This window comes from Prionailurus bengalensis, chromosome B3 (genome assembly GCF_016509475.1).
Source record: "Prionailurus bengalensis isolate Pbe53 chromosome B3, Fcat_Pben_1.1_paternal_pri, whole genome shotgun sequence".
Classification (NCBI taxonomy): Eukaryota; Metazoa; Chordata; class Mammalia; order Carnivora; family Felidae; genus Prionailurus; species Prionailurus bengalensis.
In genome coordinates this window covers 2,235,491-2,249,456 of record NC_057355.1, presented here as the reverse complement: position 1 = coordinate 2,249,456, position 13,966 = coordinate 2,235,491, and the positions used below count along the sequence as shown (strand labels likewise).

At 62.1% G+C, this 13,966-nt stretch overlaps 1 protein-coding gene across 3 annotated transcripts in view; it reads right to left on the bottom strand.

Annotated features, from left to right (window-relative positions):
- LOC122467521 (cell migration inducing hyaluronidase 1) overlaps positions 1-13,859 on the bottom strand; it is a 55,617-nt gene extending 41,758 nt beyond the window's left edge. For 2 of the 3 annotated variants that reach the window (XM_043553889.1, XM_043553890.1), the window contains exons 1-6: positions 10,989-13,859; positions 7,056-7,205; positions 6,424-6,562; positions 5,546-5,782; positions 2,926-3,105; positions 404-474 (exon numbers count right to left, since the gene is read on the bottom strand). In XM_043553889.1, coding sequence (XP_043409824.1) covers positions 404-474; positions 2,926-3,105; positions 5,546-5,782; positions 6,424-6,562; positions 7,056-7,205; positions 10,989-11,067 — 856 coding nt within the window. In that variant the 5' untranslated portion in view covers positions 11,068-13,859. The remainder of the gene's footprint in view (positions 1-403; positions 475-2,925; positions 3,106-5,545; positions 5,783-6,423; positions 6,563-7,055; positions 7,206-10,988) is intronic. The other variant, XM_043553891.1, reaches the window with a different exon arrangement.
- Positions 13,860-13,966: the final 107 nt, after the last annotated feature.

The following is a 13,966-nucleotide window of genomic DNA, read 5'->3' as shown; positions in this document are numbered from 1 at the left end:
TCCGGCAAATCTATATCTCGGAGGCTCGTAATTTCTCATGTGAATTCCCGTCTAAGATTAGAACAGTGCCTTCCGCAGACTTCTCCGGGCAGAGGAGGCCCCCCTGGGTGGTAAAGGCCCATCCATACACTCTTTCTAGCTCCAAAGACTATCTCTGCTGGATTGTCCCAGCTCCCGCCTGTCCTAGGTCACTCGTTTCGAATTAAGTCAGCGACCACCTCTTTGCAAATACGTTAAATATTATCTCCGTGATCGGCTTTTGCCGCTTTGGCGTGACACGGTCGGGACGAAGGGTGTTGAAGGGGGCTCCGCGATGCTCGGAGGGAAGAGGGGGGGTTCGGAAAGGGCCCCGTGTTCAGAGGGACGCCGGCGGGGATGCAGCCTCTTGCCAACTATTTATTACCGTGATATTCAATGTGGTCTTCGACGGAAGAAGAGGGATTTCCTTTCACAGTTAGGAAACTCCAAGGGTGTCTGCAAAAACCAACAAGCAAAAGTCAAGTTCTTCGCACGTCTCAACCTGTGGCGGAGGCACAGCCCAGACAGACTGCCACCAGCGGGCAGCCCTCCCCGCCGTTCGGGGGCGATCGGCCCCCTGGCGGGGCTGCCCGGCTCCGGAGAACAGGGGCCTTTCTCTGCCAGCGCTGGGCTTCCTCGCCACCTGGCTCGCCCGCTGTTGGCTCGCCCCGAGCGTCGTCAACCCCGCTCTGGCAGGAGCCCAGGTATGAATCACAAACAAACAAGCCCGCGGACCCACATGCCACCCGCCAGGCTCAGTTAGGTCCTGAAGCAAGCGCTCCGGTTCCTTTAGGAAAACAAGGACACAGGTTCCAAGGGAGAAAGGTTCTCTCCGGGCTGCCCAGGAGGTCAGCACGAGGGAGACCCCGGCGGGCCTGTGCCCCGGCTGCCCCGGGAGCCGCACTGGCTTCGGGGAAGGAGGAGACGCGTCTCGCTCCCCACGGGGGACGGAGGAGGAAGAGAGTTCCTCCCCCGAAGCGTGCTGTAAGGCGGGAAGGCTTTCTTACCCATTTCTGTCTCCCTCCCGCCCCGATGCCTGCTACAGCCTGAGATGCCGATAGATTACGGCACTCGAGAGCTTTCGTTCTTTTTGTTGTGAGCCTTCATGTCGGACAGGGAGCCTTCATTCACGCCGGGGATCTGACTGGGTCACTCTCTTGCTCGGGTCCCTTCAGTGGCTCCCCGTTGCCCTTCAGGTGAAATCCACACGCCTTGGCACAGCGCGAAAGCTCGTCCCCTGCCCACCTCCTCAGCCCCCCCTCTGTCCCCTCCCGCCCTAACCCTCTTCTGCCGCCTGTGCGCTCCCCCCGCCCCCGGCCTCTGCACCTGCAGTCTCTCGTGGGGAGTCGGCTTGTCCTCACCCTCACCTGCAGCACGGCCCAGCCTCTTGCTCACGCGTCCCTGCCACGTCCCTTTCCACGCCTGCCTTCCCGCGAGAGCTCAGCACACTTCGTCAGGCCCAGAGCCTCGGGCCGGCATCTGCCCGATAACTGCAGCCCCGGGTCCCAGTTCTATGCTTTTAGAGGTTTTGAGCTTGCCCCTCACAGTGCGTCTGTGCAAACGAGGGGGGAGAACGGAACCCCGCCTGCCTGTGTCCCGGGCCTGGGGGATCGGCCGTGACAGAACGTGACCAAGCATCCCCCCCCCCGCCTTCCGGTGGCTTTGTTCACCAGGAGACACGTTATTTGAATCCTTATTCTGTGCCAGAGGCGATGGCAAATATTTCGCTCCTGTTGTCACATCTAATCTCTCCCAATGGTCCTTTGAGACGGCTCCCAACGTATCCCACTGTACGGATGCAGGAACCGTGCAGAGAAAGAACGAGTCACTTCCTGCAGCCACAGCTACCAGGAGGTGCAAATTCAGGCCAAATCAGAGGCCCGACGGTGGGCCCTCAGCTGTTACCTTCGTCTGCCGAGGCCCTAAGAGCCCAGTCCCCTGGTGGACAGCTCTCACGTGACAAATCAAGAAACTGGCCTTCTGGCTTATTAACAAGGGGATGGGAGCCCCCTCGGCTTCTGCTAACAAAGGAGCCTCGAGAAACCAAGGTGTGCTCGTCATCTCGGACTACTTGAGCTCCTGTCCAGGCCCTTCTAGAAGAAACAGCCCCTGGGCTGTCAGGGAATCACCCCGGAGCCCAGAGCATGCCCCGAGCCCCCACCCCTGCCTGGCCCGGGAATCTCTGTCCAGCCCATAAAACGGGGGTGGGGGTGGGGGTGGGGGGAAGTGCTCTGCCGGCCCCGATCCTGCTCCCGGATCTGCAGAGCTTAAGGGAGGGCCCCCCCTATCTTCCAGCAGCCACAGGATGGATAACCTCAACCCCAACATCCCACCGCGCTGAGGTCGGATCCAACGTGATAAAAAGGTGTGGCTACTGTGGGGCAAACGGCTTCCTCTCGGGGCCAATGCGTGTGCCCCAACGTCAGGCATGAAGCTTATAACCCGAGACAAAGCAGACCACGGTGGAGCACAACCCAGGGGCCCTCCTCCCCGGGCGCGCGGCCGGGCAGGGACACTTTATGTCTGCCAGTCCCCGGAGGGGGCAGGGACAGGGGCCGGAGGGGGCCGGGCAGGGACACGGATGTCTGCCAGCCCCCGAGGCACGCGATGACCCCTTGGCCAAAGAAAGGGAAGGCGCAGCGAGCTGTGCGGACGTCCGGCTCGTATCTTGTAAGTGGCTGAATGAAACGGACGAGCCCGTGCAAGGAAAGACCGCTGCGTTTTAAGAAGGGAAGAAGCTTTTGCAAGAAAAGCTTGCTCAGACTTGCCCGGTGCAGACGGGCGATTGCCCGCCACTCCCCAGGCCGGCACTGGGGGGCGGCGTGCCGTGGGGAAGGGACAGAGGCTAGGGTAAGCTGCGGGGCTGCCCTGGTGTCCTGGCGGAGGCGACGGCCCTGACCGCGGTACCTGAATCCAAGGTGCAGGAAGTGTTTGCTGCCCAGCTTCGTCATCGCCTTCCTGGCCGCATCATCCAGGTTCCGGGACCCCTCGTCGTTCACTGCCACCGAAAGGATCCTGCCCGCGGGCACCGCGTTCAAGTACTGGACCAGGCGTTCACTCTCCTTCTTGGATCTGTAGGTGTCAAACCTAAAAAGGTCGGAGGTGGGGGGTTAATAGTCCTGACAGCAGCCCCTGCAAAGAGACGTCCGAGCTCACGGTTGTGTTACAACCACCAACACGCCATCCAGAGCCCCCCGCGGGCTGTGAGCTTTCAAGAAAGTCGCCTCTGTGCCAGCAAACGCCAATCTTCCCAACCTTGACAAAGGTCACGCGGTCCCGCACAGAAAATACCCAGGAAGCGTGACTTCAAACAAACATCTGTACCACCGGGGGTGCGCATTTACAGGGAAAAGACACAATTTCGTAACGACCCCCATGGAACTCTAAAGATTTGGTGTAATGACAACAAAAATGCCCAAAGAATGCGTCTTGGGAATTAACAAGCGAAACTGCTCTAAAGCGGATCTAGGAGCGTCTGGGGGGCTCGGTCGGTTGAGCGTCCGACTTCAGCTCAGGTCATGATCTCGCGGTTCGTGGGATCGAGCCCCGCGTCGGGCTCTGCGCTGACAGCTCGGAGCCTGGAGCCTGCTTCCGATTCTGGGTCTCCCTCTCTCTCTGCCCCTCCCCGGCCCATGCTCGCTCTCTCTCGAAAATAAATAAACACATAAAAAAAGGTGTTTTTTTTAACGGATCTAGAAAAATGAGCTGGCATGAAGACCAAGATTTGGGGAAAGAAAAATGGTGGTGGTCACGGGGGTGGGGCCGGCTGGCTAGGTGCTCCTGAGCCCTCAGACTGGACAGCAAGTGTCTATGCAGCTGGCGGGTCCGGGCCCGGGCTGCTCATTACCGCCCCCCCCCCCGCCCCCGGCTTTGAGCCAGGCCAACCTCAGTGCCACAACCACACCGCACGTCTTCACACGCCCTTCCTCACCTCCCCCTGCCTGATCGCACGCTTACTGCCTGTCAAGGGCGGACCTACATTCTTCTCCCTCCCGGAACCTTCTCAGATGGCAGCTAGTAGCTCCTGTGTGCGGGCGTGTGTCGTGTTGGCGACCCTCTTCACTCACACACCTCCGGCCGCCGGGTTCTCGAAGCCACACACACGCATACTTTAACCAAAGGAGATTCGGCCGAGCAGCCGTTCCGTCTTGAGAACCTGAACCCCAGCTGCCAGGGTGGCTTCCCACGGACCGCCCAGCCCCGGGGCACCCGCGGAAGTCGCCCAGGGTCAAGGGTCTGGGCAGACCCGGGTTTGAATCCGGCTCTGACACTCGCTGGCCTTGTGACACAGCACACGGAGCCCACGGGGCCTCAGTGTTTCCCTCTGTACGACGTGGATTACCACAGAACCTACTCGGGGGGTTGATGATACAGATGGCTGGTCACCGCGGTTAACTCGTTTTGCACAAAGCCCAATGAACGTCACTGGTGTTCACCGCAGGGCAAGGGGGGTCGTCCTGCATATTCCTGCCCAACGTGCCCTCTGTCCCCGCGGCCCCCTGCTCCCTGTGTCCCCGTGACCCCTGCTCCCGGCTCCCTGCTCTTCGCGCCCTGGTTCTTGCGGAGCCCGCGCACCCCGCGTCCAGCAGCAGGACGGCTCGGGGTCTGCCCGCCTGCCCCAGCCGAGTCCTTCCTGGGGGGTCCTCCCCTCCGAGTGCCCTGGGACAGCCTCTGCAGACTCTGTTCACACCCGAGCGGGGAATGGGTGGGGCGGGAGGAAGCGGAGACTTGCCCTCCCTGCCTCTTGGGCATCTCTCGAGTGCTTCCATTTGCACTGCAGTAGCTTCTGCCCGAGTCCCGGCCGGCAGCCCCTCTCAGGCCAGGCAGAAGCCTCCCGGCCACCTCTGCTCTCTTTCCTTCTGTCTCCACCATCCATCCATTCTCTACTCGGCAGCCAGAACGTTCCTTTCATCAGATCAGACCCTTCTTAAAACCCTCCAGGGGCTTCACGTCCCACTTAGAATAAAACCCGACTCCTTACGGTGCCCCGCGAGGTCCCGCACCTGCCCCTGCCCCAAACCCGGACATTACTGTGTCCCAGTGCCATTGCTCTGCACCCCTCCGCCTCTCTGCTGGCCCTTCCGGGTTTCCATCACGACCCCCTCACCACTGGCCCTTTGCACTTGCCGCCGTCTCAAATACTCTCTCCCCGACTCATGTTCACCCTGCAGTTCTCCGCTCAAATGTTGCTCCTTGAGGCTGGCCTTCCCTGGCTGATGCCACGTGGGCTTCCCCGGTCACTTTCTGCCTCTTCGCTGTGTCTTTTCTCCCTAATCACCAACGATCGCGATCTGGAACGCTGTCGTGTGTACGTGCGTGTGCGTCTGCCCGTTCCCGCTAATTCTCTTCTGTAGGCAGATGCCCGGGGTGGGGGGGGGGGGAGGGACGAAACTCCTGGAGGTGAGGGCTTCTGGCTGGCCGGCTCCCTGCCGTATCTCAGCGCCTGGACCAGCATCTGGCTACGGCCCAGGCTTGGTGAACGTCTGTGGGACGAAGGGCTGCGTGCTCACGTGAAGGCAGACCTTACCGGTCGGAGTGGATGACAGTCGCCGATTTGGGGTCGATGGTATGCACGATGACTCCACGGTGACCCCAGCTCCTTTCGAAAAAGTAGCCCCCCTCCTGCATGCCGCCTGGGTGAAGGGTCTTGTTCAGAAACGTCCAGGAGACCTTCTTCTGTCCGTGTAGCTCAAGGACACCTCCTCTGCCGACCCCGATGTACTTGAGGCCAAAGTAGGGGTCCGGCTGGATGCCTTCGTCGGCCCTGCGGGAGAAAACAGCTGCCCAGAGTCAGCCGACGCCCCACGGGACGCGGAACCCAGAGGGGACCTCGCCGCTCCCTCCCTGACGGCCGGAGAACCGGTCACACGCGGGGACTTGGGAGGCCGGCAGCAAGGGCGTCACCGACCAGATCTTCCTAAGCCAGACGGAAATGCGGCCGAAAGGCCAAGCCAAAGCCCTTGTCATGAGTTTGTACGTTGCTGCTTCGTTCCGGGCCTGACTGTGCTACACTCCGGTCCACGTCAGAGGCCCTGCACGGTGCACACGCACCTCTGTGTAGTTCTGGCCACCACTTCTGAGAACTCTCAGTTGGCTAGAGGCCGGCACCGTGTGGAAATTTGCTTTATCGTGTCCGTCCTAACCCATTGAATAAACACCCCCAGAGGCCCCTTGAGCCTTGACGTGACGGAAAGGCAGCCGGCGTCCCCTCGGCGTGGACCCACAAGAAACACAGCACCGCCTCCAGCTCGGCCCAGCGGCCCACGTCTGTGTTGCTCGTGGTTCCGCCCGGCGGGCTGCGACCATGGTCCCCGTCCCGCCATCCCGCCTCCCTCCCGCCTTTGGAAGGCCTCCTTCCCGTCAGATCCAAAAGGAGCATTCGACCCACGGAAGCTGACCGCCCACCTGCCGTACAGAACAATGCTGAAGTTGCCCTGGTAAGGGCAGAGGGCGCTCCCCGCGTGCAGCTCCCCTCCGTTGTCAACCAGGATGTGCCGGGTACGCAGGACGATCGCCTCGTCTTGGTCCTTAATGACCAGCTTTCCTGAGGAGGCGGGCAGGGGTGGGGTTGACGAAGACGCGTGTTAGCGGGGAGGCCGTAGGGGGAGCCGCGGGCGGACCCGCCAAGCCCCCGCCTCGGCCAGACGGGCAAGAAGGCGGGTCTGTCCCGGGACTCCTACCCTTCCCGCGCTCACTACCGGCTTCTCCTCTCCCCTCTCACCCTGCGATGCGGGGACACCGCCTGCCGGCTTGCACCCGCCGCCGTGCGCGCCGTGCTCAACGGGCGAGCGTCTGGCGGCGTGACCGGCCGGCACGCTCCGAGCGCCAGCGAGAGCCTCCCTCTACGCTTCCTCCGCCAAGACTCGGACCGCTGACGGGCTGCTCCTAAGCGCCCAGAGCGGATGGCGTCACGACCCACCAGACGCTCTGACCCGAACCCAGGGCCCGTGACCGTCATTCTGCCCGTCCGGACCCCCGGCCGCCTGCTGGGCTCCGAGGCCGCGGCCGGGAGGGAGGTCGGGGGGAGGCCGGCTTACCTCCCTCTGAGACGTGGATGGAGTTCACCGTGGCAGAAGACGTGAGCAGCAGTGTCCTGCCCCGGCCGATGTGCACGCGGTGGCCCGGGTCATGGCCAGGGCTCCAGGGCTGCAGCTCAGGGCTCCGGTCGGGGCACTCGGCCGCCACTGCTAAGGACAGAGGGGCGTCACTGCTTCCACCCACCCCCCTCACCAAGCAAAGGCTCTGCCACGCGGGGGCCTCCCCCACCTTCACGGCTCTCGTGGCCCGAGCCGCATAGGCGCAGGAGCCCTGGGGTCCGTCCCCACGTCTTTACTACAGTCCATCCCATCTGTCCACAGGTCACTTCCTTTCTCCGGGATCAGTCTCTCCGTTTACAAAACGGAGGGCGTGGCAGATGATTCTTTAAGACATTCCCGGACCCGAAGCTAGGTAATGATCTGCCCAGAGTTCTTGCAATCCAAGAGAGTCCTCCCTCTGGAAAGTGGCGCTCTGAGAGTTAAGGAAGCCCCCTCCCTTTCCGCGCGAGACTCTGACTTTAGTTAATTTTCTAGCTCTGCTCCCCTGGAAACCCAAGAGGGGATGGTGTTATATCGTAAACCGGGTCACCAAGCAACGTTGCTTCGAACAAAAGCGACCCCTTATCAGTGAGCGGCATCTAAATGGGTCAGAACTGTGCGTAATTTGTTCTCTCTCCCTGGCGGAGTCATCTCCCTGCAGGGTCCCCCCTGGGCGCGGTGACTCCTGGAGCCCGGCACGTCTCCTGCGGGGACCCAGCAAGTCACGTCTATGCAGTTGTCGTGACGGATCGCCACGGTCCTTTTTAAAAGAGAGTAATTTGGAAAAAAAGGTGCCAATATTTAACAACACGTTGTTTATATACTAGTATGTTCTGTGGAACAGATGTTATTGTCAGAGTTGAGAGAGAGAGAGAGAGAGCGGCTCTGCAGGCCCGAGGCCCCCAGCCAGGGCAGCTCCCACACCTGGCCCCAGCTGCCACCTGGGGAACCACACAGGGTGGCTTCTGGAAAGCCACGTGGCACGCAGCCAGGATGTCCCCGGGCAAGAGAAACACACGCCTCGCGCCCGCGCCGACGGCGGCCTGTGTTTTCACCCTGCACCCTCCTCAGGGACCTGACGCCGAGCGCGGCCTGTGGCGGCCTCGGGGTCGGCATGTTTAGCTGAACGAGGGCCCCGTGGGGGGGGCGCTGGGGAGGCGCGTGTCCCCGGCCCCAGCGGGAGCACCGGGAGCAGCCCCCTGGCCATCTGGAAGAATCTCCCCGCAGCGAGGAAAAATCCAGAAGGAAAGTGGTAGGAAGACCAAACGAGAAGGGCTTGTGTCCGAGAAAAAGCCCTCATGCCTTCCTCTCCTCCGTGCCCAGAGGTTGCTACATACGAGGGTTGGGGGATGTGGGGGCTGGAGAGGCAGGAGGGCGGGGTGCAGGTGCCAGGAGGAGGTCGGAAGGGATGGATGCGAGCTCCCGGCTCAGGCTTCGAGGAGGACGGTTGTGTCTCTTGAGCAAAGCGCGTGCAGGGAACGAAGTCCACGACGGGGGGCCGTGACCCCAGGAGGGATTCAGTAGGATCCCCAGCATGTCGGTCCAAAGTGTCGCTTTACTTCCGTCCCGTTATCTCTGGGATGAGAGCGTCTGCCCCGCATCTACGCGTCCCCAGAGAGCTGGGGGGGGGGGGGTGCTGGACACGGATCCCCGAACACACATCACCTCCTCCTCTTTGTGCATCCGAAGGCAGTAACCAGCCCTCTGTCCTCTGCCAGGCAGCCCGATGCGGGCTGGCCGAGCCGTGTCCCCACCCGCCCGGCCCCGACCCGCCAGCACCCCCCTTCCGCCCGCCATCCGCTCCGTCGTCAGCGCGAATCCGGGCTCCGGATCTCCTCCACCGAGCACAGAATTCCACGCTGTTTGGAAAGCACCTCTCCCAGCTGCTGGAAACCCCCAGGGGCTCCAGCAGTGGTGACAAAGTGAACACTAGGGTGCTTGCTCATCGCTGGAGTCTCCGGAGCCTCCAGCAGGCACTGCTCTGCCTCAGCATTTAGCAGCCGAGGGTCCCGGGGGCCCAGACGAGAGCCCCCGTGGGTCAGTGCTCACGCCTGGGCTTGTCTTTAACTGGGTCACGTGCCTGGCTGGCTTCCAGCAGAGGCCAGAGGCCCCGGGCTGCCCTCCACCCAGTTCCGGACCCGGAGTATCCGTTTCCAAGGAGGCGTCCCCGCAGCACGCGGAGGACACGTGTGGCCCGTGGCGAGCCACGCGGTGCAGGCCTGGCACCAAGAGCTCGCTGAGGAGGAGTCCCTTCGACCGCACGGGACACAGCCTCAGGGCCTCGCCATCCACATCTCCCAGGACGAGCCCGATGGCCCCTTTACTCCCCAGACACACGCGTGGCACCAGACGTCACGTCTGGATCTGGAAGTGGTCAGCCTGAGCCCACGGGCCCTCAGGGGAGTGCAGGTCCCAGGGCACCCGCGGCTCCAGCCCCACAGCGGAAGCTCGGCGGTCACCAGACGGGCTCTTTCCTTACAGCTGGATGCTTGCACCCGGGGACGGCCCGTCTCGGTGGGTTTTCGTCTGTGTGAGCTCACCAGTGGCTGGAAACGGTCGGCGCCTTGGCTGGACTGTCTCCGCAGCAAGCACCCTCCCCGGGAGGGGTCGCGGGAGCAGGAAGGAGGGTAGAGGGGGGAGGGATGTGAACGCAAGGCCCACCCGCTCGGGGCACGAACGGCAAGACGTCAGGGAGAAGGAGACGCGTGGACCAGGGGCAACCAGAGGCACGGCCGGCTTTCCGGGGGTTTAGACACACACCCAGAGTGAGGAGGAGAGGAGACACCCAGGGTGCGGGAGGACAGCACCCCGCAGGGCCGCCCCACGGCCCCGAGGCGGGCCCTCCTACGAGCGAACCGGAACCCCCTTCCTGGCCTGGAGCTGCTGCCCCTCGGTGTTTATGAGGGGCGAACACGACGGAAGAAGGAAGGAACGATATTCCAGCAATGCTGACAACTGTTTCGTCGAGAGCGAAAACGTCTGAAAGGCTGCGCGAGGGGCCGCGTGGAAGGAATATCGCTCGTGATGGTTACAGAGGCCCTCCATCCCTCCGTGGGTTGAAGAAAACAAAACATAACCTAAGTTCCTTTATTCTTCTCGTAGGAAAGCATCCGGCTATTAGCGACAGCAGCATTTTAAAAACCAGGGCGGCTGACGGTTGGCGTTATGACCGCCAGCCCCGGGCTCAACCTTGTCTCCCATCTTCTGCCTCCTTCGACCCCGAGTCCGGCTCACGCGGTGGCTGCTTCCTGCTGGCCCTGCAAACCGGCCTGGAGCTTCGGTGGTTCTTAGAAAATCATCCAAACAGCAAGGTGACATCGAGATCAGAGCAGCAACCCTGAGCAGAGCGGCGCAAGGTGCCCGAAGCTTCCCCGAGCCTGGGATGGCGAAGGGAGAAGGGGACGAAGAGCTCAGGTGAGGGGTGGCGAGCTGGCTCCCAGAGGTGTGGACTTCCTCCGGCCCCCGAGGTGCTTTGCCAAGTTTGAATTAGTCGTCGACGCTTGACACGAAGAATTTTACGGAAAAATCTATGCTTCTGGCTTCTCTGAGCAACCCGTGAGCTCCCACCTTCACGCGTGACAGCAGATTGGCCAGATCTGAGGCGCGGGGGTCCCTCTCGAGGAGTGTGAACGGCCCAGGCGGCCACGGTGCCCACGCGGCCCCCCACACTGCTCCGCGTCTCGTCCTTGGCTCCCGCAGATGCTGGGTTTGGAGCCCCTGGGGCCGATTCAGCCCCTTGATTGTGTGGACGACAAAACCCGGGCCCGCGGTGAGACTCACCCGGGAAGGGGTGGGTCAGCAGGGACCGGCTGGAGCCCAGCCACCCCGCCCCCCTGCCCCGCGGCTGCCTCCCACCGAGACGCGCGGCAGTCCCACGGTTTTGTGGCGACTCACCTGCGGACGCGGCCAGGGTGAGCCAGCTGAGTGTCAGCATCGCCTGGAAGGTGCCGTCCTGCCCGCTGGCGGCTCCCATCCTGGCCGCGCGCTCCCTGAAACCGAAGTGGGCGAGTGAGACCCGGGAGCTGGGCGGGCCGGAGTCAGAGAGGCGGCAGATGCGCGCGCACACACACACACACACGGGGCCACCTGCACACACAGCACAGCGCCCCAGCCAGTGCACAGGCCTCAGCCGCCCCGACTCGGGGCCGGGCAGACCAGGGCACGCGAGCCCTGTCACCGTCCCGCCCGTGTCCTGCAGCTCAGAGACCCGGTGATGGATGGAATTTCATCCTCGGAGCTCGAGCTCCCTCTCCTCCAGAATGAAGCTTTCTTTTCTTAAGTTCAGAAGCAGAGAAAACAAAAAATACCCCCCCCCACACACACACACACACTGAACGTGAGCTGGGAATCAGATGCCATGAACGTGCTGTGTGATCTCAGTGTTTTTGATTGACCTCTCTGGGCCTCAGATTCCTAACCTGGAAAATGAGGGTGTGGGCTGGCCGATTTCTAAGCTTCACTCCTTTTTTATCAGTCCGTGCTTCTAAAGCAAGTCTTGGTGATAATATTGAAACCCTGACTAAGATGCCTGTGTGTTATAAACCCTCTGTATGGTACCTGCCCGAAGGAAGGTGAGGCAGACAGAGACAATCGTCCCCTGGCGCTTCCCTCCTTACCTGGTAAACGAACCCCTGACTTTGACCTGGGCGTATGGCCAGCCAGTCTCAAGGCGACCTCTTCCAGACTCTCTTACATTTAGTCGTGGCCTTGGAACAGAGCTCTGGCCAACACAGCCCCAGTGCGGTGTGCGAATTCCAGGAAATGCCCTTGAGGGAAGATAAGAGGACCTTCCTCCCTCCTCCCTCCTTCCTTCCTGCTAACTCGAAGGTGGATATGATGGCTGGACCTTCTGGCTACATAGTGCCAGCCATGCGGAGGGCGGCAAAGCAAATCTAGGGGAACATCTAGGCCCTGCCCCTGTGGAGGCCTCGACAGCCCTAGACCGTGGGTTTATTTTTATGGGAGAGAGAATTAAATTTCTATGTTGTTAAACTTCTGTTTCGTTAAAGCTGCTTCACTTTTTCCCTTCTTACTCATATGGACGGTGAATATGGGACTCTGTCTAGAAAAGCCTCAAGATAGGAACTGTAAAAAGAAGATACCAGACTCCCCCTGCAGACCAGAATGCACCTGTTAGAGGATGCTTGCTTGTCCTCAGGCCCCATGCGGCCCACACCGAGGGCTCACACTGGGCCTGGGGGGCGACCAGCGCCGGCTTCCCTGCCGGGGGCCCCAGGTCCTGTCCCGAGCCAGATGGAGGCTGTGCCCAGGCACTCACTGACGGAGGGGCCCGAATCCCTCTCACCCAACACAGGCTCCTCCCCTTGAACTCGCTCAGGGACAAGTCTGACCGACCCCGGCCTGTGGGCTCCAGGTGAAGCGCTTTGGGGGAACTCGGGGAGTCGGGCAGGCAGGAGGGTCCGAGGCGAAGCCCCCTGCCCTCTGCCTGGCCGTCCCTCGCAGGCGTGCGGGGAGCTGAGGTGGGGGGAGGAGAAACCGATACTCTGAGATTCAATGCCTGCGGTTTCCTCCCGGCCCGGCCCAGGCCTGGTCTTCGAGAACAACGGGCTCATTCTAGTGCCTCAGCCGGCTGCTGGAGGGACGCATCTCGGCATCTGGGAATGGCGCCTTTCCCATGGTCCCAGAGGAGGAGTGTCTGCGCTAGAAAGGAGGGGGCCCCGGGGACGGGAGAGCTGCCTGGCCCTCCGGGGACGGCCACAGCCCCGTTTCAACACTTCATCGGTTTAGAAAACCCAGAAGAAGCGTGCCGTCTGTTGCTGGGAAGGCCCAGGTCGTCGTGGGCTCCTCTGAAGGGGCCTGGACTTTGGGGCCATCGGCCGGGTGAAGGGAGGGGACAGGCACCAAGGCTGGTGGTGACGGGTATGGGAGGCAGTCTGGGTGCGGGCACCCCTTCTGGCCCAGCTGCCAGGGGCCCCTCAGGAAAGCGTCTCCTTCGGTGGCCTCGGATTTCCCGTGGGCAGAGTGGAAGTTTGCGTCCAGCTGTAGCTCTGACGTCTTCTGATCGCATCATAGTTCATTCCAAAGACCAAAGAAACAAAACAGAATCGCTTTCTGGATGGACGTGAAAACAATTCCACTTGGCGATGGGGTGGGGAATCGCGCTCAAAACCTCTTTTCCCCAACATTAAGGAGACCTGTGCCGTGTCTCTGTCTGACCACCGGAGGCACAGACATCGTGCCCGGAGAGGGGAACCCCACATTGCTGGGGTCCGAGGGGCCTCTGCACTTTATCTCTCCGCAGTGGCCGCGAACAGAGACCCCGAGAAGCATTCTGTTGAAGCAAAGCCCCAGACTTTCTCTGATCTCACTGGGGAATTCACCAACGGGCACAGCTTTCTCCGTGGGCCACTAAAAGCTCTCTGGCGACGAGAGCTGAGATTCGGCCTCTCCGGCTGGCCAGACTCGGTCTCGACCCGGCTCCCAGCTGCCAAAGACCCGGGGAGAGCGCGTTGGCCGATGGCGCTGGGGGTTTCCACAGGAGGCCGCTGGCCAGAGCTGGCCGACCGCTGCCCGATGGCCCCGAGCCGGCGATATCCTACTCCGTTTTCCAGAACAGGAGCGTTTCTGCCATCCTGCCGCTGCCCCGGCCTCTCGGGGTCGAGAAGAAGTGGCACCTAACCGGGAACGAGAGACGTGGCCTCCGTCCGCCTGGCCTCGCTGCCTCACGCACCGGCGGCCTGCATCTTGCCTCCTCCTCCAGGAGGCCTGGGCCGCAGCGGCCCCGGGGCCCAGCGCTTGTCACCTGCAGAGACAGGGCGCAGAGTGTTGTTCGAGTGTCCAGAGAAGCCCCCGGACAGTTGCTCAGCCCTCCCCAGAACAGCCTGGCCCCACGGGCCGAGAGACCCACCGCC